The sequence below is a fragment of the Equus caballus genome, chromosome 25, assembly GCF_041296265.1.
Source record: "Equus caballus isolate H_3958 breed thoroughbred chromosome 25, TB-T2T, whole genome shotgun sequence".
NCBI classification, from domain to species: domain Eukaryota; kingdom Metazoa; phylum Chordata; class Mammalia; order Perissodactyla; family Equidae; genus Equus; species Equus caballus.
Window position 1 is genome coordinate 38,618,377 of NC_091708.1, and position 27,364 is coordinate 38,645,740.

The 27,364-nt window shown below is 40.8% G+C and overlaps 1 protein-coding gene across 5 annotated transcripts; it reads left to right on the plus strand.

Annotated features, from left to right (window-relative positions):
* The first annotated feature begins 1,897 nt into the window (after window positions 1-1,897).
* Window positions 1,898-25,500, plus strand: ZBTB43 (zinc finger and BTB domain containing 43). 5 transcript variants are annotated; one of them, XM_070251868.1, is made up of 4 exons: window positions 2,241-2,425; window positions 2,755-2,915; window positions 5,600-5,721; window positions 20,075-25,500. In XM_070251868.1, exon 4 carries the CDS (start codon window positions 20,098-20,100, stop codon window positions 21,499-21,501), a length of 1,404 nt encoding a protein of 467 aa, XP_070107969.1. In that variant the 5' UTR covers window positions 2,241-2,425; window positions 2,755-2,915; window positions 5,600-5,721; window positions 20,075-20,097; the 3' UTR covers window positions 21,502-25,500. The 5 variants fall into 5 exon arrangements, with proteins under 5 accessions (XP_001501808.1, XP_070107969.1, XP_070107972.1 ...); XM_070251871.1 differs by having other exon boundaries at window positions 2,241-2,398; XM_070251869.1 differs by having other exon boundaries at window positions 2,241-2,379.
* The last annotated feature ends 1,864 nt before the right edge of the window (window positions 25,501-27,364 follow it).

Sequence of the window (27,364 nt, forward strand, 5' to 3'; positions counted from 1 at the left end):
TTGCTCAGCCAAGTACAATAGGTACTAACTACCCAGATCCATTTTAAATTGAAACGTTCAGCTTGTAGGCCTTTGGAGCATGCAAACGGTATGGCCATGCATTGGCCAGCCTTTAGCCATGCACCCATTAGGGAAATGTTTTACCCCTTCAACCAGAAGCAAGGCAGAGAAAGACAACTTTCCTTTCTGCCTGCCTCTGCAAGGCAGATATTTTTTTTCTCTAGTTTATCTTTCCCCTGGAGATATATTCCTTCTTGGATTTCAGCCTGATGTTCCAATTTGGCTGTCATCCTGCCTTGATCCAGGCAGATGCTCTTATAGCTGGTAGCAGCATCAATGCTTACCTACCTCCAGAGATGATTTTTAAAATACTTTTCACTATAGTATATGCACCAACCAATGAAAACAGATGCAGACCGCACCTGTGCATAACTTCTGACCATCAGCTCTAACTTCCCAGGCCTGTGTTTCTTCCTGGCCTCCGATGATTTTCCTGACTTTCTCACAAGCTTATCCATGCATTTAAAACAGTGTTTTCAAGATTTCTCCTAGCAATTTCACATATTTTGCTGCTGTTATATTTGGAGATACGTAGTCTACCATAATGCTAGAATTAAAGTCCAAGTAAGAAGTTTACTAGGCAGCAAACCATCCAGGAGGAAAGAGTCCAAAGCTGGGGCTGTAGCTTAATGTCATATAAGATCTAGGCTTTCTCAATGTTTCTGCTTTACCAGCCTTAGCATTTGCTTGTCATGTCATAGGCATATCATGGTGACTGAACTTCCAACTTTCAGGTTTGCTTAGAGGCAGGAAGAAAATAAAAGTGGCAATGCACTTAAGGAGCATAAACAACTAAAAGTCCTGATGGACTTTGTAAAAAAAAAAAAAACAAGCTTTTTCAGAAGCCGGCTCAGAAACTTCTATAAGAAGTATTAGGCCCAGAAGTTGGTCACATGACTATGCCTAGTCCAACTAAAGGCAGTTAAAATTTCAACTTTACCATGGTGTGAAAGTGATACACAGTCAGTAGAAGCCATAATTGGAATTTTGGTCTTTTCCCAGGCTAGTCGTGTGCAGTAGGATACTCTCTCCTGATGCTGGGCGGTGGCAGCAAGCCAAGCTCCCAATCACAAGGTCAAGAAGGCAAATAACCGATACGCTTACAACCCTTCTGTACACATACAACCATTCTGTTTTTCACTTTCAGTTCAGTATTGAATAAATTACATGAGCTATCCAACACTTTATTATAAAACAGACTTTGGGTAGATGATTCTGCCCCATTGTAGGCTAATCTAAGTGTTCTGAGCATATTTAAGGTAGGCTAGGCTAAGCCATGATGTTCGGGAGGTTAGGTGCATTAAACGCATTTTCGACATGATATTTTCAACTTACGATCGGTTTATGGGGAGGTAACCCCCTTGTAAATTGAGGAAGAATTGTACTGGCTAATGAGAATGAGATTATCATGAACAGTTTAGACCAATTATGAGTCATTCCCTCTAGCTGGGGTGATGTCCCCTGAGATCAAAGGATCTCCTTTGCTACCTGAACAAAATGAGGTTTTTCCGCTAGCGGGGCCCACATGGAATACACTGGTCCTTTCATTGAACATTTACTGAGCATCCACTGCATGCCAAAGCCGCTATGGAGGCAGAGACGGATTTGACAATCTCTGCTAGGCAGGTTGAGATAGGTCAAAGTTTAAAAAGGGTTTAGGAGTCGGTATCAGCTCCGCAATTCCCAGTAGCTGTCCCACAACCCCTAAAGCTGATTGCACGGCTCCAGACGATACTGCGCAGGCGTCGTCTATCCCGGAGCCCTCTCCTAACGCCCCGCCCCGAATGTGAGTCCGCATGCGCACACCGCTTTCACTCGATGACGCACCCCCGGAAGCACTGACCGTTTAGGGGGCGGGACTGGGAAGCATTTCCGGGGGCGGGAGGCACAGGCTGTGGCGGTCGCGGCAGCGACGGGTTGAACGGGCCTGACGCCGGCGGCGGAAAGTGTACCGCGGGCGGGCTGTGTGAGCGCGGAGCCCTTGGCAGGTACGGCGGACGCGGGACAACGGGTAGCGAGGAGCCAGGGAGGGAAGCCGGAGAGGTTTATGGGCTTCTCCGCGGGTCCTGGCGCTCACCGCCGGCCCCGCCGGGCCCGTTCCGCCGACCGGGATGCTTATGAGTCGCGCGGGGGCGGTTGGAGTCCCAGCGCCCCGAGTCCGAGTCGTGCGGTCTCCGGCCAGCCCGGCGCGCGTACCGCGACGCCGAGGCCCCCGAGGTAGCGTCTCGCCCAAGGTCACCCCGCGGCGGCGGACCTCGGCGGACCGGAGCGCTTAGAGATCCTGCCCCAGTCCGGCCGCCGGCCTTTCGGGGGCGCCGGGTGGGCTTGGCGGCCTCGGGTTCGAGCCAGGGCCGGGAGAAAGGCTGTGCGCGGACTCCGCTGGTTCTCTCTCTCTGTTTACCGCTGTTTTCTCTGTTGCTGTCTCTGTCACCTGTTGTCATCTGCTCTTTTTGCCTCTCAACTCGGCCCCTGTCAACTTTGTCATTCTCTCCACCTTGTCTCTCTTAGGATTCAGGCCCTGTCTTGATTTCTGTCTCCACCTTCCTTCTATGTCTCTTGACCCTGTGTTTTCTTCTCTGTCCTACTCTCATTCGTGACCTGCCGGTCAGTCCAGTTCTTTGGCCATCTGTGTTTGTCTCTCTCTGCCAATTTTATGTCTTCTTATTTCTGCCTCTCCTAACTGGGTTTGTCTAGATGGGGCAGGGCAGGCCTGCCCGGACCTCTGAGCCATGGAAGGTGACTCATGACCCCGTGAAGCTTCCTGCACTGGTGACATTCTCAGTGACTAAACCACAGTCTGGCCTCAGCTCTGACAGGTGTCGCCCAACCTAAGTGTCAGGGTGCAGTTGCTCCTGGTGGGTAGATAGGAAGGCTTCTCAGGGCCATAGTAGCTTGAGGATCCTTGCCTTTTCTTACCTGTGGTTTTTCAGGCCTGCGCAGCTCCCTACTTCCCTTTGCTCCATCTACTTACCCCAGGATGCCCTCCAGGGCTCTCAGGAGCCTGCTCTTTGACTTACGGCTGTTAACCAGGCCTGTCCACAGGCTAGAAAAGGGTCAGTCTGAAATCCTCTGCCCCTTGGGGCTCATGGAACAGTAGCAGAATTTCTGGGAGCACTGGATATGTCAGAGGTTGTGTCAGTATGTATAGTTCAGTTATGAGAAACCTAGTAATTTGGAGTTCGTTCTTTGCTTTACAGAATGCTTTTTTTTCTCTAGTGCTTTACTCACTAGAGAAATAAGCCAAACACAAAAGAACAAATATTGTATGAGTCTGCCTATATGAGGTATCTAAAATAGGCAAATTTATAGAGACAGGAAGGCGACTTTAGTTCACCAGGGGCTGAGGGGAGGAGGGAATGGAGAGTCATTGTTTAATGGATACAGAGGTTTAGTTTGGGATGCTGAAAAAGTTCTGGAAATGGATGGTGGTGATGGTTGCACGACGTTGTGAATGTACTTAATGCCTCTAATTGTACACTTCAAAATGGTTAAAATGGTAAATCTTATGTTAAGTATGTTGTACCACAATACAAAAAAAAATTGCTCATCGGAAATGCCTGAAACTAACAAGCTCTTTGAAAATGTGATTTTAAAAATTCATTCTGTAGCCTTTAGGAACATTAAGTTGAACCTCCGTTTGTTGATGCCTGCTGTCTTCACAGCTAAGGTCCTTAGTAAAGGAGTTTGTTAAAAGAATTCAGTTAAAATCTCTCTTAAGTTTTCTACTTGCAGTAGGTTCCTGGCTCTCCTCCCTCCAGATTCCTTGGATTCAGTGCAGGAATCTGCCATAAGTAAGAAATTTAAAGTAGATTTTACTTTTCACATGAAGAAAACTCTTAGTGTTGGGAAAATAGCCCTTTTATTATGATAACCCAAAATTATGTATTATTTCTTGTATGCTTTCCGATGGGAGAGGTCTTTGTTTTATGTTACCTTATTTAAGCTGTCAGTTTGCCTGTGAGAGAGTTTATCAAGCTTTCTTGTAAGATGTAACAGCTGAATTACAACTGCATTGAACTCTAGATACCATCGATTATTTTATGTACCACCAAAGAAGGAGAAAACACTGCCAGTTAAGCTATGACATATGCTTTATCATCATTTAGGTCTTTAAAAATTCTTATTGAAAAATGTTTAGACTTATTTAGACATTTTAAAATAATATTCTAACGTATATATAAAAAGAAAAAATAAGTGAAAAAAAAATAAGAGATTGGTTAAAGTGTTCATTAAACTTAACATTCCTACTCTTTTGAATACTTTTCAATTCAGAGTTATATCCTTGCTTTTCCCAGTGTTGGCCTTTGTACCATCAAAAACATTGATGAGGAGCCAGCCCGTGTTGTAGTGGTTAAGTTCCGTGTCCTCTGCTTTGGTGGCCTGGGTTTGTGTGGATCCTGAGTGCAGACCTACACCATTTGTCAGCCATGCTGTGGCAGCAGCAGACATTTAAAGTGGAGGAAGACTGGCCCAGATGTTAGCTCAGGGCTAATCTTCCTCAGCAAAAAAACCCCCAGAAAAACAAAAAACACTGATGACACTCCCAGGAATGCTCTATCCTTAAGGCCGTGACAACTATTAACCTGGTCATCACATCTTGATTTCAGAAATTTATAAATATGCCTCTTAAACTTGATTGACTATGCTCTGTATCATTTTCATAAACTTTTCCTTTTTGCCTCATTTATATTTGCAGTTAGACTAGAAAGAGATTTTTGTCTTATTTGTAACATTGAGGAAAAAATTTTCCTTTTATTTTGGTGGTATGTAGTTAATAATTTTCATGAAACAAGCACTGTTTCTGCTTTCTTGATTTGAACTTATTATCCTGAATTCTAATGAATATGAGGGTGCAGTTAAAAACATTTCCTTGGCTTTATTGTAATGTAATAGTAGGATAACTGATAAGTGGGGAGTTGGGGATCAGAACAATACCTTCTCTTTTGAATCTCAAAGAGTTTGCCACAATGGAACATTTGCCCTGAAGTTTTAAGTAAAATGTTCAGCTCTGACTTAAAGGGAGACACGAATCAAACTTCATAAAGTAGGTAGCTTGTTTTTTAAAAATTCTAAAATAAGTTTTACTAAGTTCTTTGGCTAAAGTGTTCCAAGTAGGAGAAAATATAGGCATGCTGACTGACAATGGTCTGGAGACTGAAAACGCTTTCCAAAGGATGTTTTAATTCTGCAGAATTACGTAGGCATTGACCTGTGTTGGCTTTCTATTTTTGACAAATGTGCCCTGGTAATGTAAGATCGTAACGTTAAAGGGAACTGGGTGAGGGGCACACAGGAGTTCTCGGCGTTCTGTGCAACTTTTCTGTAAATCTAAAATTATTCCAAAATTAAAAGTTTATTTTAAAATACAAAGGTTGAAGCTAAGAAGGTGCAGAATAGAAGTTAATATAATAACAAAATACTAATCTTGGTTAGTTTTCTTTCTGCTGTTCACACACCTGTGGTGTTTATTAGCAAAGCACGTGTACACAGTGAATGACACCAACAACTCTTACATTTTCAACATGATTTTTCCTTTCAGAAGTCAGTGTGATTTTTATGTGAAGCAAAGCTGAGAGATGGATTCCTCTTCCTCACTCATTCATACTTTTTTGATGGCCATGGCATAAGAAACTTTATCCCAGGAATACGACTTTGCATTAGGTAAGCCATAAACTTGCTAAAAATACAATTTTTAAAATTATTTACTAAAATGGTTTCTTTTTCAGCAAAAATGATAATGTAAGTGTATTTAATGGCCCTAGAGCAGCAGGTTCTTTTACTTCTCTTCTCTCTCTTCCTCATTAAGTCTGAGGAAGAAATATTGCACATTTTAAGGCCAATCACTGCCATATGTTGTTGTACTGTTAGAGCATTTGATTTCAGATAAACCTTACTGCTAAGTGACGTTTTTTTAGCTTAGAAAAATATCAGATTTGAAATTACACTTCTATTTGAATCCTGACATACCATTTCTGACATATGTGACCTTGGGCGAGCTTGACCTTCCTGAGCTTCCGTTTACTCATCTTTAAAATAAGTATGATGATACAAATGTTACCGAGACAGGTTCGTTTTTGCCCATTGCTCAGAAAGCCAATCATGGAAATGACGAGATTGCAGCAGAGAGAGGGTTTTAATCACAAGGCAGCCAAGCGAGGAGGTGGGAGAATGTCCTAGATGTGCCTCCGCAAAAATGGGGACTCGGAGATTTATGGATGGGGGCACAGTGGTCTGAAGTCTGGGGATGGATGATTGGAGGTGAGGTAATGATGATCTGCGCAAGCGTGGTCAGACTCCACGCCTCTTCACAGGACACATGTTCGCAAAGTGGTGGCGTTAGTATGATCTGAGGGTGGAGTTTTTAGCCTCTTGACATCAGAAAGTTCACTTATTGGGCCCCTGCACAGGCCCACTTGATGGGTTGGTGGTCTTGACTGGCCTGAACTGGACAAGGCGGTCCTAATTCCTGAAAAACAGCTTTCAAACATCTGTTACCATGGTGACCCAGGCACCAAGGAGATGTTATCTGTAGGAACCTAGTGGGAATCAGATAGTATATTGCCTAAACAGCACAGTTAACAATGGGTGGGGGACAGCTAAAAGCTATAATTATAATTGAAAACAAAAAGATAGCTTTAGTTACCTGCTATCTAATCGTCAATGGCTAACTGTTCACTAGTGTCACAGGAGTATTACAAGACCCAAGTTTACACAGTCTGCTTGGTGAACTGTAAAGCGTTTGACTAATATAAAGAATTTTGGTAGGCATGGGCTGTGGGTATTTTTATACATTTGTGCCAGTCTTTAGATTTAGTGAAGTAATATTTACTGTGTTTAAATGTGCACCCACAGTAAGCATGCAAATTACCATATGTTCTGATTAAGAAATCTCTGGAGGGTTTCAAGACAAGTAGCTAGTGGGTCTGCTTCTGTCTTATATTGCTGTCGTCTGTGTTTTTAGGATATGTAGTTGGTGTTTAAATAGTGTATAAAACTTGACATACAGTTCCTCAACTGAATAATAAATATAGGCTGCTGTTAAACTCACCAAAGTTGAGAGGAGTCTTGGACATCGTCTAGTTCAGTGATTCTTCCATATTTGCTCTGCGTCCTCTGCTTCACAGAAAGCCAGACAGCCCCCATAAACCATGGAGGGAATGAGCTGGGCTTGGTGTGTTTGTTTTAGAACTGTTACTGTTAGGATTTTTTAAAAAACTGTGGGCAAAGTGAGGTATAAAGTTGCTAGTACCTCACTAATTCTGAGGATGGTGAATAATTTGCTCTGGAGTTTATGAATGCACTGTGTGTTATAGGTCATTTCAGTTATTTATTTGTGAAAATAGTATTTGCGTTTACCTTCTACACTATCTCATCTCTCAGGCTATAAGGAGCCTGAGCAAGTGTTTTGAATTTAAATTACATCTTCATCACTCACTAGTTATATGACCTTAGGCAAGTACTTTAGCCTCTTTATTTCCTATTTATACAATAGGAATAAAAAATACGTATTGAGTGGATTGTTATGAGGATTAAATGAGAGAGAATACATGAAGTGCTTTGCACAGACTCTGGTACAATGCATGCATTTAGTAAATAGTAGGTGCTGTTATTATGCCTACTAATTATGACATTTTCCTAGGTACAGTCGGGAAACTTCAGAGTGGGTATTGGTAACTAGTTTACCTTGCATTACTCTATTTTTTAAACAGCTTTATTGAGACATAATTCATAGGCAATTAAGAGTTTTTTAGTATATTCAGTGAGTTGTGTACCCATCACGACAATCTGATTTTAGAATTTTCATCCCCCTAAAAAAAATCAGCAGTCACTCTTCATTTCCTCTCCCCATAGTTCCTGGCAGCCACTGATTGCTTTTGTCTATGGATTTCCCTATTCTGAACAGTTCATATAAGTGGAATCATAGAAGATGTGGTCTTTTGTGTCTAACTTCTTTCACTTGGCATAATGTTTTCCAGGTTTAGACATGTTGTCACATCTATCAGTAATTCATTATTTTTTATTGCCAAAAGAATGGCATAATACAATAATACATACATAGCACATAATAAAATGGAATAATATTCCATTGTATGGGTATACCACATTCTATTTATCCCGTCACCAGTTGAGGACATTTGGGTCGTTTCTACTTTTTGGCTATTATGAATAATTCTGTTATGGACATTCGTGTGTAAGTTTTTTGTGGACATCATGTGTTTTCATTTCTCTTGGGTATATACGTTCTAGTAGAATTGTTGAGTTACAACTTTTTGAGGAATTGCCGAACTGTTTTCCAAAGTGGCTGCACCATTTTACATTCCTCCCAGCAATGTGTGAGGATTCTAATCCTGCCAAATCCTCACCATCACCTGTTATTATCTGTCTTATTTATCATGGCCATCTGAGTGGGTGAGAAGTGATATCTCATTGTAGTTTTGATTTGCATTTTCCTAATGAATAATGATACTGAGCTTTTTTGTGTGTACTCATTTGTGTATCTTCTTTGGAGAAATATCTCTTGAAATGCTTTGCCCATTTTTCAATTGGATTGTCTTTTTATGATTGAATTTCAAGAGTTCTGTAAATATTCTGGATACAGGTTACTTACCAGGTATATGATTTGCATATATTTTCTCCCATGTTGTAGATTATCTTTTCACTTTCTTAATGGTGTGATTTTTAACGTACCCAGCAGTACTGTCACATCTTCTTGCCAACCGATTTAGTTAATCCTATCAATTCTACCCCTCTGTTTTCCATGCTCACTGTTATTTCTTTGCCTCAAACCTAGACTGTACTTGCTGAAATCTTAAAGTTAGCTTCTTTTTCAGACTTGTTCCTAGTATAAGTCTATCAGCAGATTATCCTTCTGGAACATATTTCACAATGTGTCACTCAAAAGTTTTCACTGCTGACCCTGTGCCCACATTTAAAGCTCAAACTCAGCCTTCAGCAGTGTAGTCCTAGTCATCCTTTCCAGGTTTATCTCCCACCACCCTCTGTCACTGGTGGAAGGAGGCACAGGTAATGATCTGTGTCACCAGGGGTCGTCTTGAATGGAAGAGAACTGGGAAAGAGCTTGTGAGATGAGATGGCTTTCTGGCGGGAGTTTCACCATAGCCTAGGATCCTGCCCTCAGTGATGGAACCAATAAATCAGTTTCTTGTCACACTCACAATGTACTCAACCCACAAGAGATTAAAGTAAACAAACCAGAGTGCCATGTGATTTAGGATTTTTCTCTCTCTGTTAATACTTGAGCTAGGATTATAGTTTTTCCTTTGTTGTCAAGTTTGGATACCAAGGTTTTATGTAAAAATAATCAGTAAGTTTTCTCCTATATCCCCTTTCCCCCTTCTTGCTTCTCTGAGACAGTTTATATAGCATAGGAATTAGTTTTACAGAATTTTCCCATAAAATATTTTGGGCCTGGTGTACCTTTAGAAATCATTTCAACATGTTTTGTAATCTCTTCACAGTTATTGATCTGTTAAGATTTTTTTCTTCTCTGGTCAATTCTGACAATTTACATTTTTCTATAAAACTTTTTATCTATGAGACTTTAAAATTTATTATTGTATAATTGTCTTCTGTTTTTACAAGTTTCTAGGATTATATTCCATTTCTTACTCCTAATTTTGTGAATTTGACATTGTAGTTTTAATTTCTTCATTGTTTTAAGAATTAAGAATTTTGTTTAATTATTGAGGTTGGGAGCTTTTTAAAATTTATCTTTACTCTTTCTAGATTTATTACATTGTGTAATCAAATGTGCTCTGTGTATGCATTTCTACTTTGGGGAATTTATTGATGTTCTCTGTGGCCACTTATATGATTGTTTTTGTAAATGTCCTATGAAAATTGAAAAAGGTGTATTATTTGTAAGATACAGAGGTTGTATATTTTAGTTAAATTATCATTGTTAATGATATCAATCTAAACCTCTAGATCCTAATTATCCTTTGCCTACTTGATTTATTAAGGATTAAAAGAGATATTTCTATTTCTTACTACAATTATGTTTCTCTCACTGTTTTATTTTTTTGAAGTCTACACTACATTTACACACAAAAATTCACAACGTAACCCTCATTGTGAGTTATAGAACTCATGAGTTAACAGTAAACTTTCATCCCATTTGATGCTTTTTACATTGAATTTTACTTTGATATTAATAGTTTTGCTTGACTTATTTTTGTTTTTGTGTATTTTTGTTTCTGTTCTTTTTACTTTTGAGGTTTACAGGCTTTCTTTTCTTTGGTCCTCTGTACACAATGGGTCTTTTTTCTCTGTCTACTTTTAAGATTTTCTCTTCATTGCTGATTTTTAAATGATTTGATTATGATATGCCTTGGTGTAGTTTTCTTCCTGCTTCTTGTGCTTGGGGTTGTTGAGCTTCTTGGATCTATGGGTATCATTTTCATCAAATATAGAACAATTTTGGCTATTACTTCTTGAAATAAATTTCAGCCTTTATACCCTCCCCTTCTCCTTCAGGGGCTCCAACTAGACACCTTGTAGTTGTCTCACAGCTAACTGGTCCTCTGTTCCCCCTTCCCTTTTTATTTTTGGTCTTTTTTCTCTCTGTTTTATTTTAGATTGTTTCTATTGCTGTGTTTTCAAGTTCACTGATCTTTTCTTTTTCGGTGTTAATTCTTTTGTTATTCCCATCCAGTGTGTGTTTGTTGGGATCTGTAGAAGTTCGGTTTGAGTCTTTTTGTATGGCTTCCCTGTCTACCAAATATGCTTAATGTTCCTGAACATAACGGAATATAGAATTTTCTACCAGTTGTATAAATCTGTCATTTCTGTATCTGTTTCTATTGATTTCTCTCTCTCTTTATTAGCAGTTATATTTTCCTGCTTCTTTGCATGCCTGGTGATTTTTTTAATTGGATGCCAGGCATGACTTTCACCTTGTTGGGTTCAGGATATTTTTGTATTGTGTAAATATATTCAAGCTTATTTCTGGAACACAATTAAGTTACTACGAAATAGTTTGATCTTTTCAGACTTTTTACTCTTTTTTTGACAGGACCAGAACTGTGTTTTGTTTGGGGCTAATTTCTTCCCACTACTGGGACAAAACTCTTCTGAATACTCAAGGTTTTCCATGCAGGGAAGTTTTCTTCTAATGAAAATTTTATTTGATTATTCCTTCTACTCCGTTTGTTTTGTTCTTTCTCTCAAGGACACTAATTAGCCATACATTGGATCTCTATGCTCTGTTCTTCCGTTCTGTTATCTTCTCTTGCTGTTTTCATATTTTTATCCTCCTCCTTCATTCTAATAGAAGTTCCCCTAAAGTGCCTTCTGCGTGATTGATTCCAATTTCTCCAGTTGCAGTTCTGCTTCTTATTACCTGTTTAAATTTCTGTGCTAGTTATTAGTTTCCTTACATCTTGTCTTTATTTGTCAGCTCTTTTTTCATACCATTCTGCTATTTTGTCTTATCTTCCTTATACTTTATTCAGAGACTATATTTTCATAAGTTTGTGGAAAACATAAGTTTAAAAATGCTATCTAAACTGTACTCTTTGTCTGTCCCTTGCTATTTTCTTCTTTTTTATTATTGTAGAATCTATTTACAATCTATAGATTGTAGATCTATTTACATGTTTAGAGGGAAACATTCTGTTCAGGTCCAAAATTGTCCCATTTTGTGGGTGGATTGCTTTTGGATCCTTCCCCATACACCTGAATACTATTAGAATCAACTCTTAACTCTTTACCTGGAGGATGGGCTGAACCAGATTGACACCCGGGCTTAGCTTGAGTAGAGTGACTGGGGCCAGAGGCTAGGTCTTAGGCCCTGTCAGGAGAGCTGTAGCTCTTGCACTTTCTTCTGTGTTGGTGAAATTGTGATGCCAGGGGCCTACTTTTGTCTCCCTGGTCCAGCTGGCAAATGATGGGCTGTGCCTTTGCCTCCTTCCTGGGGCTACTAATGAGCCCACCCTCTCATGTTAAGTTTTAAAAAAATTTCTGTTGAGGCAGTTTGCAATGTATGGTATTCCTATACAGCCACCTCTGAATGTTGTCAATCTGCAGGATTTGTCCCATGATCCACCTTGGCTTTTTAGCTACAGGCCTTCCAAATTTGTGGTCCTTTGGCAGGATTGCTGCTACTGTACCAGGATTGCTTGGTATAGCAGGTGGAGTTGCAGGGGCAACATCTCCCTTTAGTCTGACCCAGTCTTCATCATATCCTTAATTAAAGTTTGTGGCATATAGGTAACTTTGAGCCCTAGTTTCTGGGACTCAGGCCAATTTTTCCATATTTCTTAGATTATTTTGATTAGGATGTGGTAGATGGGAAGAATTATATGCTACCCTGAAGGCTTCCTCTTACCCTGGTGACACCAGTATTTCTAGTGACAGGATATTTTACTGTAGGGTATATCTGGTCCCCTCCTCTGAATTCCTCCCGCATTTGTAATTCTCTTGTGGTGCTTTTATCAGACTTTGCCTTGAGTAACAGGGTTATATGCATGTTGTTTTTTTATCTCCCCTAGCAGGTTAAAAGACTCTGGACAGTGACATTCCCTGATCATCTTGGAAATCCCCCGCAGTACCTTGCATATAGTGTTTTATGTTATGGGGTTTTTTAATGACTTTTTAAGTGAGTTGATTACTTCTATGAAAGTCTTGTAAACAATTGAAACAGCAGCTATACTATTAATATAGGTCACAGCTGGCTGTGAGTTTGTAACTGTTGCTTATGGTAGTAGGAAAAGCTGTAGGAGAGGTGCAGGTTTTGCATGTTCCTAAGGTCAGGGAATATGTAGAAATGCCACCCTCACTCAAAGTTAAGGGTGGAGGTCAGATACTTACTAAATTACAAGGACTATTACCGCCTTTACACAGTTAAAAATGAAGTTACATGACTTTTTTTGTGTTTTTTTTTAATATGCAGTAAAAAATATATGTATCATTCAGTTTGCCACTTTAACCATTTTCAAGTGTACAATTTAGTGGCATTAAATTACACTCACAATGTTGTGCAACCAGCACCAGTTTGTTTCCAATATGTTTTCATCACCCAAAACAGAAACACTCTGTTCATTAAGCAGTTAACTCTCATTCCTCACTCCCTCGAGCCCTGGTAACCTCTAATCTACTTTGTATCTCTGTGAATTTGCCTCTTCTAGATATTTTGTGTAAGTGGAATTATACAATGTTTGTCCTTTGTGTCTGATTTAAGTTAATGTTTAGCATGATGTTTCAGCATAATGTTTTCAGTGTTCACGTTGTAGCATATATCAGAATGTCATTCCTTTTTATTTGCATTCTGTATGTCTTTTAAGTATAATTGATTTATAATGTTGTTCAGGTCCTCTATTTCCTTACAGATCTTCTATCTGGTTTTTCTCTTCATTATTGAAAGCGAAATATTGGAGTCTCCACCTGTTATTGTAGATCTGTCTGTTTTTCTCTTCAATTCTGTTACTTTTTGTTTCATTTATATATCTCTTGTTAGGTGCATATATGTTTTATAATTGTTATATCTGCTTCATAGATTGAACCTTTTATCAGTATGTAATGTCCTTCTTTGTTCTTGTAAACTTTTTGACTTAGAATCTATTTTGTCTGATAATGATATAGCCATCCCAGCTCTCTTTTGGTTAATATTTGAATGGAATATCTTTTTCCATCATTTTAGTTTCAATCTCTTTATGCCTTTATATCTACAGTGAGTCTCTGATAGACAACATATAGATAAATCCTGTTTTTTAATCCATTCTGCCTTTTAATTGGAAAGTTTAATCCATTTACTTAAAGTAATTACTGATAAACAAGGGTTTACTTCTGCCATTTAGCTATTTGTTTTCTCTGTATTTTGTATCTTTTTTGTTCTTGAATTCCTCCCTTTTAAAAATGCCTTTTTACTGCCTTTTAAAAATATTTGATTTTTTTTCTTTGTATACCATTTTGATTCCCTTCTTTCCTTTTCATGTGTGTTTTTGGTTATTTTCCCAGTAGTTACCTTGAGGTTTACAATTAACATCTTAAATTTATAACAACCTAGTTTGACAAGTTCAAACTTAGTTTCAGTAGTATGCAAATGCTCTGCTCCTATACGTCTCCATCCCTCCCACTGAGTAGTGTTATTGTCACAGATTGCTCTTAATATACATTGTATGCCTATTGACATAGATTTTTAAATTGTTGTTTTATTCATTTGCTTTTTAAATCATACAGGAAAAAAAGAGGAGTTGTAAACCAAAAGTGTAATATTGGCTCTTATATTTACTTATTACCTTTACCCGTAGTCTTTATTCCTTCATATGGCTTTGAACTACTATCTAGTGTTCTTTTATCTCAGCCTCAAGGACCCCTTTATCATTTCTTGTAGAGGAGGTCTACTGGTAGCAAACACTCTTAGCTTTTGTTTATGTGGGAATGTCTTAATTTCTCCTTCATTCTTGAAAGGATAGTTTTGTGGTATACAGAATTCTTGGTTGACGGATTATTCTTCTAGCACTTTAAATATGTCATACCACTGCCTTCTGGCTTCCATGGTTTCTGATGAGAAATTAGCTGTTAATCTTATTGAGGATGCATTTTACATGAAGAGTTACTTCTTTCTTGCTGCTTTGAAGATTCTCACTTGTCTGGCTTTCTACTGTTTGACTTAGAATGTGTCTCATGTGAATCTATAACTTTATCCTACTAGGAGTTTCTTGAGCTTCTAGGATGTGTATGTTTATGTCTTTTATCAAATTTGGGAAATTTTCTACCATTATTTCTTTTAATACCTTTTCTACCCTTTCTTCTTCTGAGACTCTTATGATGTATTGGTACATTTGATGGCTTCCCACAGGTACACCAGATTGTGTTCGTTTTTCTTCATTCTTCTTTCTACTCCTCAGACTGGAAAATTTCAATTGCTTTATCTTTGAGTTTGCTGATTTTTTTTTCTTCTGCCTGCTTAAATCTACCATTGAACTCCTCTTCTGAATCTTTTATTTCAACTTGTGTTTGTTTCCTAGATCTGCCATAACACGTACCACAGACTAAGTGGCTTAAACAGCAAAAATATATTTTTTCACAATTCCAGAGGCTAGAAGTCAGAGATTAAGGTGTCAGCAGATTTGGTTTTTCCTGAGACTTTTCTCCTTGGCTTGCAGGTGCCACTTTTTCACTGTGTCTTCACATTGCACACATCCCTGATGTCTCTCTGTGTGTCCAAATTTTCTTATAAGAACACCAGTCAGATTGAATTAGGGCCCGCCGTAATGGCCCCTCCTTTTTTTGGGGGGGGGGCGGGGACATTAGCCCTGTGCTAACTGCTGCCAATCCTCCTCTTTTTTTGCTGAGGAATACTGGCCCTGAGCTAACATCCATGCCCATCTTCCTTTACTTTATATGGGGGATGCCTACCACAGCATGGCTTTGCCAGGCACTGCCATGTCCGCAGCCAGAATCCGAACCTGCTAACCCTGGGCTGCCGAAGTGGAATGTGCATGCTTAACCACTGTGCCACCGTGCCAGCCCCTGATGACCCCATTTCAATAACTTAATTACCTTTCTTAAGGCCCTGTGTCCAAATATCACATTCTGGGCTATTGGGAATTAGCATTTCAACATATGAGTTTTAGGGGGACACACTTAAGCCCATAACACAAGTATTATACTTCTCAGCTCCAGAATTTCTATTTGGTTCCTTTTTATTTTTATAATTCCTATCTTTTTATTGGCATTGTTCTCCTGATTTCCTTTAGTTCTTTGTCCATAGTTTTGTAGCAATTTGACTACATACAAGACAGTTGATTTAACATCTTTGACTAGTAATTCCAAGGTCTGGAATTCCTCAGGGGTAGATTGTGTCTAAATTTTTTTTTCCCTGTGAATGCACTATATTTTCCTTTTTTTTATATACTTTGTAATTTTGAGAACTGGGCAGTTTGAGTATTCTAATGTGGTAACTCTTGAAATTAGATTCTTCCCCTCCTAGGAGATTCCTTTTGTCACTTGTTGAGAGCTGCAGTGTCTGTATGGTGATTTTTCCAAACTGTTTTGGAAAATATTCCAAATATTCTGTATTCCTTGTTGCACGTGGTCCTGAAGTTTCTGTTGCTTTGTCTATGCAGTCAGCCTGTGACCTAACAGAGATTTCCTTAAATGCTTTCACCCAGGGAGTAGCAGGGGAAGGTATGTTTGTCTTTGAAAATTTGTGATAGATGCTGCTTCAGAAGCCACTGCAGCCAGAGAGGGCCAAAACAAAGCTATGTGGGTTCATTAGAACTGGCCAGATACAAAGCCCCCAATTTTTGGAGGACACAGTCCTTGCTGTCCACCCTGGCATAAGCCAGCCACTCTAGGAATGTGGTTCACCATCCTGCAGGCTGCCACAGGGTGAGAAGTGGGGATTATAGCCAGTTTGCACACACTGCTCTTGTAGCGAGGTTCAGCAGTCTCTCTCCCTTCCTCAAGAGTTGCATTGGTTGCTGTAAGTGTCTGATCAGATTCCAAAGTTCCAAAATAATTGTTTCTGATCATTTTAAAGGCTTACTGGTTGTTTTGGTGGAGGGACTGACCCCGAGAGCTTCCTACTCCATGATTTTCTGCAACATCACTTAGGGCATTTATTTTTATTGAGCTGTTTTTAAAAGTTTTATTCTCATTTAAAATTCCACAACAGATACTTGAAATCTAGAGGAAAAGATGAGTTATTCAGTAAATAGTGTTGGAAAAATAGGCTTGCCATTTTGGAGGGAAAAGGACTGGATCCCAACCTTACTCATTATGCCAAAATATACTCCTTGCTTATTAAAAGTTTAAATGCTTTTTAAAAAATGGTCCCAGGAAAAAAGCCTTAATAATTTTTTTTACTTTTTATAAATAATCTTGGAGTCAGGAATGCCTTTCCGTGTCTAATACAAAACCCTGGAGCCATAAAAGCAAAGATTGAGTAATTAGTTAATTTTATAAATTGATTAAAAAAACTGTAAATCACTAAGATGAATTACCCAATTTATTTGAGCAAAGGACATGACTGATAATTTGTAGGAAGAAAAAATAACCAGTAAACACGAGTAAAGAGTATCAGTCTCATTCAGAATTAAAGAAATGTTGATCGAAACAACAGTGAATCATGGATTATTCATTTAGGAGATTTCCAGACTTCTTTTTTGTTTGATAATGCCCAGTGTTGGTAAAGGTGTGGGGAAATAGACTCTGTCACCGTTGGTAGGAGTGTGACTTGGCACAACCTTTCTGGAAAGTGGTTTGGTAATGTATATCAGAATGTCAAATGCACAGCCCTTTGACCCAGCAATTCCACTGGTAGAAATTACCCTATGGATATTTCCAAAGATACGCCAAGATAGTTATGCACAGATGTCCATTATAGCATTGCTCATAATTTCAAAACCCTGGATAATTGAAATTCTATAAGGAGAGAACTGCTTCAATTATACATCCATTTAGCAGGAAACTGTATAACCATTAAAGAGAGTGAGTTAGCTCTTTTTGTGCTAATGTGATGTTTTAGTCCATTTGGGCTGCTATAACAAAATACCATAGACTGGGTGGCTCATAAACAGCAGAAATTTATTTCTCAGAGTTCTGGAGACTGGGAAGTCCAAGGTCAAGGCACTGACATATTTGGTATCTGGTGATGACCTGCTCCCTGGTTCATAGAGAGCCAGCTGTCTTTTCACTGTGTCCTCCACATGGCCAAAGGGGCAGGGGAATTTTCTGTTGTCCCTTTTATAAGGGCATTAATCCCATTCGTGACAGCTCTGCCCTCATGACTTAATCACCTCCCAAAGGCCTCCATCTCCAAGCACCATCACATTGTGGGAACAGGTTTCAACATCTGAATTTTGGGGCACACAATCAGTCTATAGCATGCCACATGATCTGCAAGGCCATTAAGTGACCACAGCTAAGTGCAGAATAAAATGTAGGTAATGAACCCATTTGGGTAGGAATTTTTAAAGGATATATATGATGTATTCTGAAAAATACACAGAAGTTTCTAGAAATATATACAGGAGTTTGTTAATGGTAATTTCCTTTGGTGGAGGGACTAGGAATAAATAGTGGAGAGAGATTTTTTTATGCAGCTTTCTCTAAGTTTTTTTACATGTGTGTATTATTCCCTCCCCCCTTTTCTTTCAAGTAGCTAAAAACGAAATTCTGCAGTGCTGAGATCTAGCAGAGGAGCTGTTTGCCCAGATGGAATTCTCAGAATTTACATACCTGTAGTCTGTAAATTAGTCCATAAATTTCAAAACTTTTCCTTTTGAAATTATAAATACCTAAATAATTTGTTTCCTGGTCTATTTTTAAGTTATTATGAAATGTTTTAAGAACTGTAAGCCATAAATTAATACTTTATTCTAAAAGCACTGTCTTACCTCTTAAAATTATTAATGACTAATCTGGTGTTTTGATATCTCCTTAGAAGAGGCAGTGTGATGTGATGGGAAAAATAGCATAGTCTGTGAGGTCATGGAGACTTAGGCTCAAATCCCAACTTAATAAAAACTAGCTTTTATTTTAGTCTTAGGAAACTTACTTGAAATGGGTAAACTTGAGAATATCAATCCCTACATTTGCAGAGTCATTATAAAGATTAAGTGAAAAAAGGTAGCAGTCCATAGTATACGGTAATTAACTCAAGAGACATCAGTTTCTTCTCTTGGCATTTCTCCCTATCTCTCAAAGATAACTTTCAATCTTTGTTTAGGTTGTCTGATTCTTTTATCTTATAGTTAGAAAACCTTGTAGTTAGCAGTGTTTGGGTATAGAATTAGAGCCAGGTGACAAATAGCACTGATAAATCTGTTGGGTTTTCTGGTTTGTTTTAATTTACTATGGAATTATGGGACATGAGCAGGATCTCTAGCAGAGTTCATCTTGTTGATTGCTCTTGATAGATATTGTCTAATGCTTAACTTAGCCCACAACATCTATTTACAGTAACAACACAACAATGAGGTAACAATAAGGTAATCCCTTCTTCTTTGTTATAACTTTATTTTCAGATTGAGTTCATTCGATAACAGGGACAATGTTTACTATCCTCTTTGGTCTATAAATTTTGGGGAGGTTTTTTTTGGTGAGAAAAATTGGCGCTGAGCCAGTCTTCCTCTTTTTGCTTGAGGAAGATTGTCACTGAGCTAACATCTGTGCCAGTCTTTCTCTATTTTGTATGTGGGACACCTGCCACAGCATGGCTCGATGAGCGGTGTGTAGGCCTGCACCCAAGATCTGAACCTGCAAACCCCAGGCCACCGAAGCAGAGCACGCAAACTTAGCCACTACACCACCGGGCCGGCCCCTGGTCTATAACTTTCTCAAACAGTTTGGAGACCACCAGATAGAAGGTTCATTCTGCTTGCCGTTCATTCTGCTTTACATTATCAGAAGCTCTTAATGGGCTAAAATTCTGACTGCAACTTAGAAAAACGCATGTTGTTTGGGGCCTTAGTGAGTTTGCCCCCATGGTGCCAAAGGACCAAAGGCACGATTGTTCTGGCCCCACCACTGCAGCCCCTTTGCCCCCTCACTGGATTCTAGCCTAGTGCCTCCTGTCAGTTCCCTGCAGTTGCTGAGTTCATTCCTGCCTCAGAGCCTTTACATATGTTTTTCCTTCTTCCCACACTTCCATCCTCACTTTCTCACCCCAGTGTGGCAAATTTGGGTTGAATCTGAGGCCTCCTGAAAATTCTGTCGTTTTTATAGGTATCATGTTTGTTTTGACTAGAAATATTTACTTCGTTTTACTTAGAGGATTTGTATAGCTTACAAATATCTCTGTGGATTCTGTTCTGTCAGTCACAGACACAGGTAAAATCCAGAGTTAATACCATGAAGAATGGGGGTGGTTCCTGCTTTTGGCACACTCACACCTGTGCCCCTTGCTCTGGGGAGTGGATGCTCCACCCACTGCGCCCACAGGCAAGGGGGCTTTATGGAACTACGGAACTTGTCTTAGTTTTCTTAGTGATCAATAAGCTTCCTTTTGGGCTAGAATTAGTACTAATTTTTCTTTCTCTTGTAGCACTGAACAAGATTTGTGATGAAATGGAGCCTGGAACAAACTCTTTTCGAGTAGAATTTCCTGATTTTTCCAGCACCATTCTGCAGAAACTGAACCAGCAGCGCCAGCAGGGACAATTGTGTGATGTCTCCATTGTTGTCCAAGGCCACATTTTCCGGGCACACAAAGCTGTTCTTGCTGCCAGTTCACCGTACTTTTGTGACCAGGTACTCCTGAAAAACAGCAGGAGGATTGTTTTGCCTGATGTGATGAACCCCAGAGTGTTTGAGAACATTCTCCTGTCTAGTTATACTGGACGTCTAGTAATGCCTGCTCCAGAAATTGTTAGTTATTTAACAGCAGCAAGCTTCCTCCAGATGTGGCATGTGGTAGACAAATGCACTGAGGTTTTAGAGGGAAACCCTACAGTCCTTTGTCAGAAGCTAAATCACAGCAGTGACCACCAGTCTCCAAGCAGCAGTAGTTATAATGGCCTGGTAGAGAGCTTTGAGCTGGGCTCTGGGGGCCATACTGATTTCCCCAAAGCTCAAGAACTGAGGGATGGAGAGAATGAAGAGGAGAGCACCAAAGATGAGCTGTCATCTCAGCTCACTGAGCACGAATACCTTCCCAGCAACTCATCCACAGAGCATGACAGGCTGAGCACTGAAATGGCAAGCCAGGATGGTGAGGAGGGGGCCAGCGACAGCGCTGAGTTCCACTACACCCGGCCCATGTACAGCAAGCCCAGCATAATGGCTCACAAACGCTGGATCCACGTGAAGCCCGAGCGCTTTGAACAGGCGTGTGAGGGCATGGATGTGCATGCACCCTACGACGAGCACCAGGTCACTGAGTCCATCAATACCATGCAGACAGAGCACTCAGTCCAGCCTTCAGGAGTAGAGGAGGACTTTCACATCGGGGAAAAAAAAGTCGAAGCAGAGTTTGACGGACAGGCTGATGAAAGCAATTATGACGAGCAGGTGGATTTCTATGGCTCTTCCATGGAAGAGTTTTCTGGAGAGAGGTCGGATGGGAATCTAATTGGGCACAGACAGGAGGCTGCCCTAGCAGCGGGCTACAGTGAGAATATTGAAATGGTAACAGGGATTAAAGAAGAAGCTTCCCATTTAGGATTCTCAGCCACTGACAAGCTGTATCCTTGTCAGTGCGGGAAAAGTTTCACTCACAAGAGTCAGAGAGATCGGCACATGAGCATGCACCTTGGTCTTCGGCCTTATGGCTGTGGTGTCTGTGGTAAGAAATTCAAAATGAAGCATCATCTCGTGGGCCACATGAAAATTCACACAGGCATAAAGCCGTATGAGTGTAATATCTGTGCAAAGAGATTTATGTGGAGGGACAGTTTCCACAGGCATGTGACTTCTTGTACCAAGTCCTACGAAGCTGCAAAGGCTGAGCAGAATACGACTGAGGCTAACTAAAAATAGAATCTGGCCCTTGAGTGGCAGGCTCAAAAATAAACTATGGTAATTATGCAAATCTGGGCACAGATGATGCGTGCTACTTGCTATTATGAGAGAAGCTTAAAAAGAAAAGGAAGATATTTCTGAAAGACCAGCTCTAAGTAGGCCAATTAAAAAATTTAATTCCTCAAATTTGTATATTCTAGTCCAGGCCTGGAGTGGGTAATGGGGTTAAGTTAACCTCCCCCCCACCCCCACAGCTGGCCAGGTAAGCCTGGAGGCCCATGTGATCGAGGCAGGTGGACTTGGTGATGCAGACACCTGGCTGGGAACTGGACTCCAACCCGCCAGTTCCATTTCAGGTGGCAGCAATTTGTGATCACTCATTATTACAAGGTCATGTTGGAATTTCGTTTTGCTCTTACTATACTTAGGTAACGTGGATTTGTTTTGGTAGCTGCTTCACTGAATGAAATGCTACTTATGTAAAAGCTAAAAATCATGTGATTCTAGGATGAGAAATTGATTAACAGCTCTCTTGTCTGGTTTTATTCTTTCTAAAGGGTATTTTAACTAAATATGGAGATACTAAGAGGATTACATTCTAAGTATGAAACAACTTATGGTACAAGCTTCAATTTCTGTAAGATGCCACTGTCACATTGCGTTTCAGACTCTAGATGAGGCAAAGTTTTGCATTTTAGTACTAACGTTTAGTTTGAGCAATTGTGTCTAATTGTAATTCTCTAGAGTGCCAGTGATAGGTATTTCTAATTGGTTTGCTGTCCCAAATCCTGTTTGTTGAATTGTAGCATCCACACAGTGGGATCTGCTTTGACTCTGACCACGGTACCGTTGGGCGCTCCAGCTGTTTCTCTCAGATTATGGTGCTTCCCAAAGAGGCCACTCAGTGACCACAGTTAGTGGGAAGGAGTCAGAAGTCATATCTGAGAGTTACCTGTGAACTTCAGGAGTTTATAATAGAGCGCTACAGTAAGACTCCAACTGTCAGAGTGAGAGTTGCTGAGTAGCAGAATTTTGAGTGGCAGGTTATACTTGAGGGGAAGAAAAAACACAACTGGCCAAGAAAAGAGGAGTCTTGAAAATATACTGGTGGGAGAGATGGTTTTAGAGGGGTACACTGAGCTCATACTACCAGTTCTTTAGGAGTACTGTAATGTGTTTTCACCAGGGGAAAGAAGGAGTCCTAATTTTAGAAAGTAGTCTACAGATTCATGCTCCCAAATTATAGATAAAGCTGCATAAATTTACAAGTCCACATAGCTATACCTACCAAAAAACAACAAGAAAAGCAGCTATTCTGAGACCTTTTCTTCAGATCAGTCAGATGGAGGTGTTTTAGGTTAAAAAGGAAGCATATATTCAGGATGCTTGTGAGCTGTGTAATATACCTGAAGTTATCACCAGGCTAGGACAGGGTGCTACCACTATGTCAACTTTTCCATAAACTTACTGGTCTGTTACTTCCACGTGGAAACTTGTTCCTTAAAATAAAAACTTTTCTTGGATTTGGGGTGAAATTTTGTTTTAAAAGTTTGACTTTGCTCTAATGTGATAGACATTGCTGGCAATGGCCTCTGATCCTCAAGCTTCAACCACCAAGGCATTTACTTGTTGAACATTGTCTGGAAAGGGGAAAGAAAGTACTCATTTACCAGTTAACTCTTGTAATCAAGATTACAAAACAGGGATCTGTTCATTAACACTGTATCATTCTTGATATATAAAAAGCACTTTGTATTTAAAACTTTATTATAAGTATATATATATATAGATAGATAGATAGATTTTTTAACCTAGAAACTAGATATTACCTCTTGGTTGTTTGCCACATTAATATCCTCTTCTCTTAGAGTTGAAACTTCACCAGTTGACAGTCCTTCCTCTGTGTCCCTGATAGGAGTGTGGAGAGGTGGCTGCACAGTCCGGCTCCATTGCTTCTTCTCTTTTCCTCATGTCAGAAGCCAGTGGGGCTTAGGTCTGAGCCTCGCCATTATGTTTGAGGAGAAGTTGTTTTATTACTCCTAGTAATTTCAATACTAGGGCAGTGAAGTCATTTTGTTCTGCCAAAAACTGATCACACTCTCCCATGTGTTAGCACACCATTTTCTGCCTGTTTAGAAGGTTTGATGTGCTGTTTCCCATTAAAAATTATATTCAGATGAGCGTTGGGACATTTGGGGAGGAGTCAGAGAGGTGAAATGAAAGTATTCTGGAAAAATCATGGTCCTGCAGTGAAGCTGAAATCAGCACGGCCACCTCGTCGTGAGTGACGATGAAGCGCTCTCGTTCAGCCGGGCATGGCGGGCAGCCCTTGGCTGGTAGTTTTGAAAGCAGTCAGTTGTGCTGGGACTTATTTAATGGGTTGTGAAGAGAGGAGTATCTTTTAGAAATCCTTATATGGACATCAGCTACTAAATGTAGGATCTAAAGTGTAAGTTCCTCACATCTGCTGTTTTGTTTTCTGTGATAGTTGGGGTTTCCGTAAAAATTTGGGTTGCTGATCAGGTGACCCAGATCCTGTGAGATGCTTGGGCCTCTGAGATGCTGGCCCTGTGCAGAGAGGTGGGGGAAGGGGATCGCCTTAGTTTGGATGTTAAAAGTGAATTTTTATAAACTCTGCTTTTTAGGATTAGGAGACTGGACTGTCTTACTACCTTTTCTTCCTGCCCGCCCTGGGTCGGATAGATGGTCTCTCTCCTTAGCCTCAGTACAGCTTTAGAAAATCTTTATCCTTCCAAAAGAGTTTGGATAGTTGTGGGTAACATTTTCCAAACAGTCTTTCAGGGATCGTGTCAGTGGCCTACAACCAAGGTATTCGTCCCCCACTTTGAGTCTTAACTGTGGTTTTTCTCCAATCCCAGTGGGAAAGGGCTTCAAGGCACCACCAGTGGTATTAATATTAGTACTTATACCATGCCTTTAAGTTTAGATACACACATGACAATAATGTACTTGGTAAAGACGCATCACCCGCTAACTGAGGGAAGACTGTGGTAGCCTTTCCTTGAGAGTTGAGGGTTTCCCTCACTCACTCACTCAACGCCCCAGCCTGATGATTCTGATTTCTAGATTCTACTTTCCTCCAGTCCCTTATTTTGGCTACTACTTTCAAAGAGTCTGCCCAGAGGGGTCTCCTCCATTCTAGGGGGCATTTGCTGAACTAAACTGAGCCTAAGCTGACTCTGGCTATTGGGAAAGCTGCTTAGTCTCAGTGGCTCCTTCCTGCGGAGTCACACACATCCCCAGGCTGCTGCGGAAGTGGAGTTGAGGCGGAGCAGGGGCAGCGTGGCTGTGATTCCTCTGGGGAAGGGGAGTTGCTGCGCCCCCGGGTGAGGGTGGAGCGGATCCATCACACCAAATCCAGGTCTTTGCTTTCGTAAGGTCTCTGATCATTGAGGAATGCTAGAAACCAAGCGACGTGTTACCCCACCCCCACCCCCATCTGTGCCACACTAATTTTGTGATTTAATTGCTTTCATGGGTGACTAACTTTGTTCAGTGAAACCAGGGTTCGTTTGTTTAGGTTTTTTTCTTTGCTACTTATATATTTAAAGGTACATATTTCTTACTTCAGATCTCTACTGATAGTGCCCTATGGGAAGATGCTGGAACATTTTGCAAATGTGACTTTTTTTTTTAGTGTTGCTTGAAGCCTGTCATATGTCAGTTGCTGCTGCCTTCTTTCCTTTTATGAGGTTCCCAATGTTTCTTCCAGAAAATTACTTTATTTATGCAAGTCAGGTGACTCTTACACCACAAAACCATTTGATGATAAACAGATTATCATTAGGTGCATATCTTATTGATATTTTGTGAAATGTTATGCCTGTGTTGCAAACGTTGAATAGTTTCGTCTTTATATATTGCTGTCTTCAGTGTACAGCATGGTTTTACTTAACTGAATGTTACTGTTTAATATTTTCTTCTTATAGAAGAGACCATGCCCTTTTGTATGACATGTTTTAATAAATGTTATCTGTCAACTTTGTAAAAGTTTTGTTTTTCACTCTGGGGATATGACCACGTGTCTTTGTTTTCATTCTGGCTTTTACCACCTGAGAATAAAAGTGATATTGTGGCCTTTTGATAAGTAACTGCCAAATAGAGTCTGATCCAGTGGGTAGTGATGTCCCTCTGCTGTGCTAGGCACAGATGATGGTCTCCTTTTAGCCCCCACCAGCTCCGGCAGGGATTTAGGTGAGCTGGATATTCCGTTTGCTCCTCCAGATCCCCTCCCCGCCCTGTGCTTGCTCTGGACGCTGGCCTCTGCAGACCTGTCCTTCTGGCCTCTGGTCAGGATCTGCCAGAGATGCTAGAAGGAGCATGGGGGATGAGAGGAGGGAGAAGTCAGGGAATTCACTCCCCTGGCTCCTTCCTGCCAGGTGTGGCTTGACAGTGGCTGGGCTCCTCTGCCAACAGCCATAGCTCCTGTCAGGCAACTTCAGGGTTTGGTAGCCACAACCTCCCCTTGTCCTTCCAGGCCGAGGATTGGTCCTGACTCCCTGTTTTGCCAGTCCTTGAGGGCTTCACTGTCCTTGTAGGAGTTCCTTAACCCTTCTCACGCCCTTTGTAAATAAAGAGTCCCTTTTTGAAACTCCTCAGTGACCCCAGCTGAGTATGCCATCTATTTCGTGCCAGGCCCCTGGCTGATGCCTTAGGTGTACTCACTTCACATACAAGCCTGCTGTGACTCAGAGACAGTAGATGTGTTACCAAAAGTGCTACAGTGACTACGGCGTGGAGTGGAATTCCAGCGCAGGGCTTCATGGCTACAACACATGGAGGTGGTTTGTCCACTGCTCTGAAATGCCCCCATGCCGTTTAGGTGGGTCTGTGCCTCACCTCTCTTTGCCTTCCCCTGCTCAGCCCCCCTCACCCCCCAAAAAAACTCTTGGAGAGACAGCAACAGTGCTCTTTAAAAGTGCTGTAGGCACTGAGGGCTCCACGTATTTCCTAACAACGGCTCATTACCAGAGACACTGCTTGTTTTAGACCAAACTTCACCATCTTCCCACACAAACCTTCTGTTACCACTGTTTGTTGTGAGGTTTTTTCCCCCTCCCCATTGCTGATTTTGAAGCCAACTACAGATTGCCTCAGCTAGCTTAGCCATTTTCTATATGGGAATAAGTCCAGAAGAATCATTTCTAGCCTTTTTTTGAGGTGGAGTCTGTCCATCCTGACCAAGGGCAAACAGCTCAGGCCCTGTGGCATGTTGACCCCTCTGACCCCAACTTTCACCCCTCCTGGGTGCCCTGCTGAGGTCCCTGGTGACCAGCAGTCCAGCCCATCGAGGAAGCAGGGGTCTCCACACAACTCCCACGGGGGTGGAGAGCCCTAGGGTGTGAAGATGAGAAGCGCTGTGTTCCTTATCGGGAGAGGGAAAGATGAAGTGGCTCGTTTGTATTTGGGAACAGAAGGAGGTGGGATGTGAAGGGTGTTACCCAGATGGAGCATGTAACACCTGTGCAGTTTATTTAGCTTTCCCCGCAGTCGGTTCAGGGACTGCTTCCCACCAAACCCCCAGAGCATTCCTTGAGACAGTGTCCGTGCCTGGGCAGCTTGGAGGCTGCACAGCTCTAGAATTTGCCCACAGTCAATGGACCAGTTGGCAGGTCAGCAACAGGAAATGAGGTAAGCTTGGACTTGATGTAACAGTCATTATTTGGTAAATGGTTTTAAGTATGTTCTTTCTCAGTGCAGAAAGTGAAAGATAAGGACTCTGTGCCCTTCCAACTCTGTGTTCTTTAAAGAAAACTTGGTCAGTGTTCTATTTTTAGAGTTCAGCGAATGAACATGGGCACAAATGGCATTTTTTCCCTTAATGAGAAACCAGAAGGGGAGTAAGGGTGGAGAG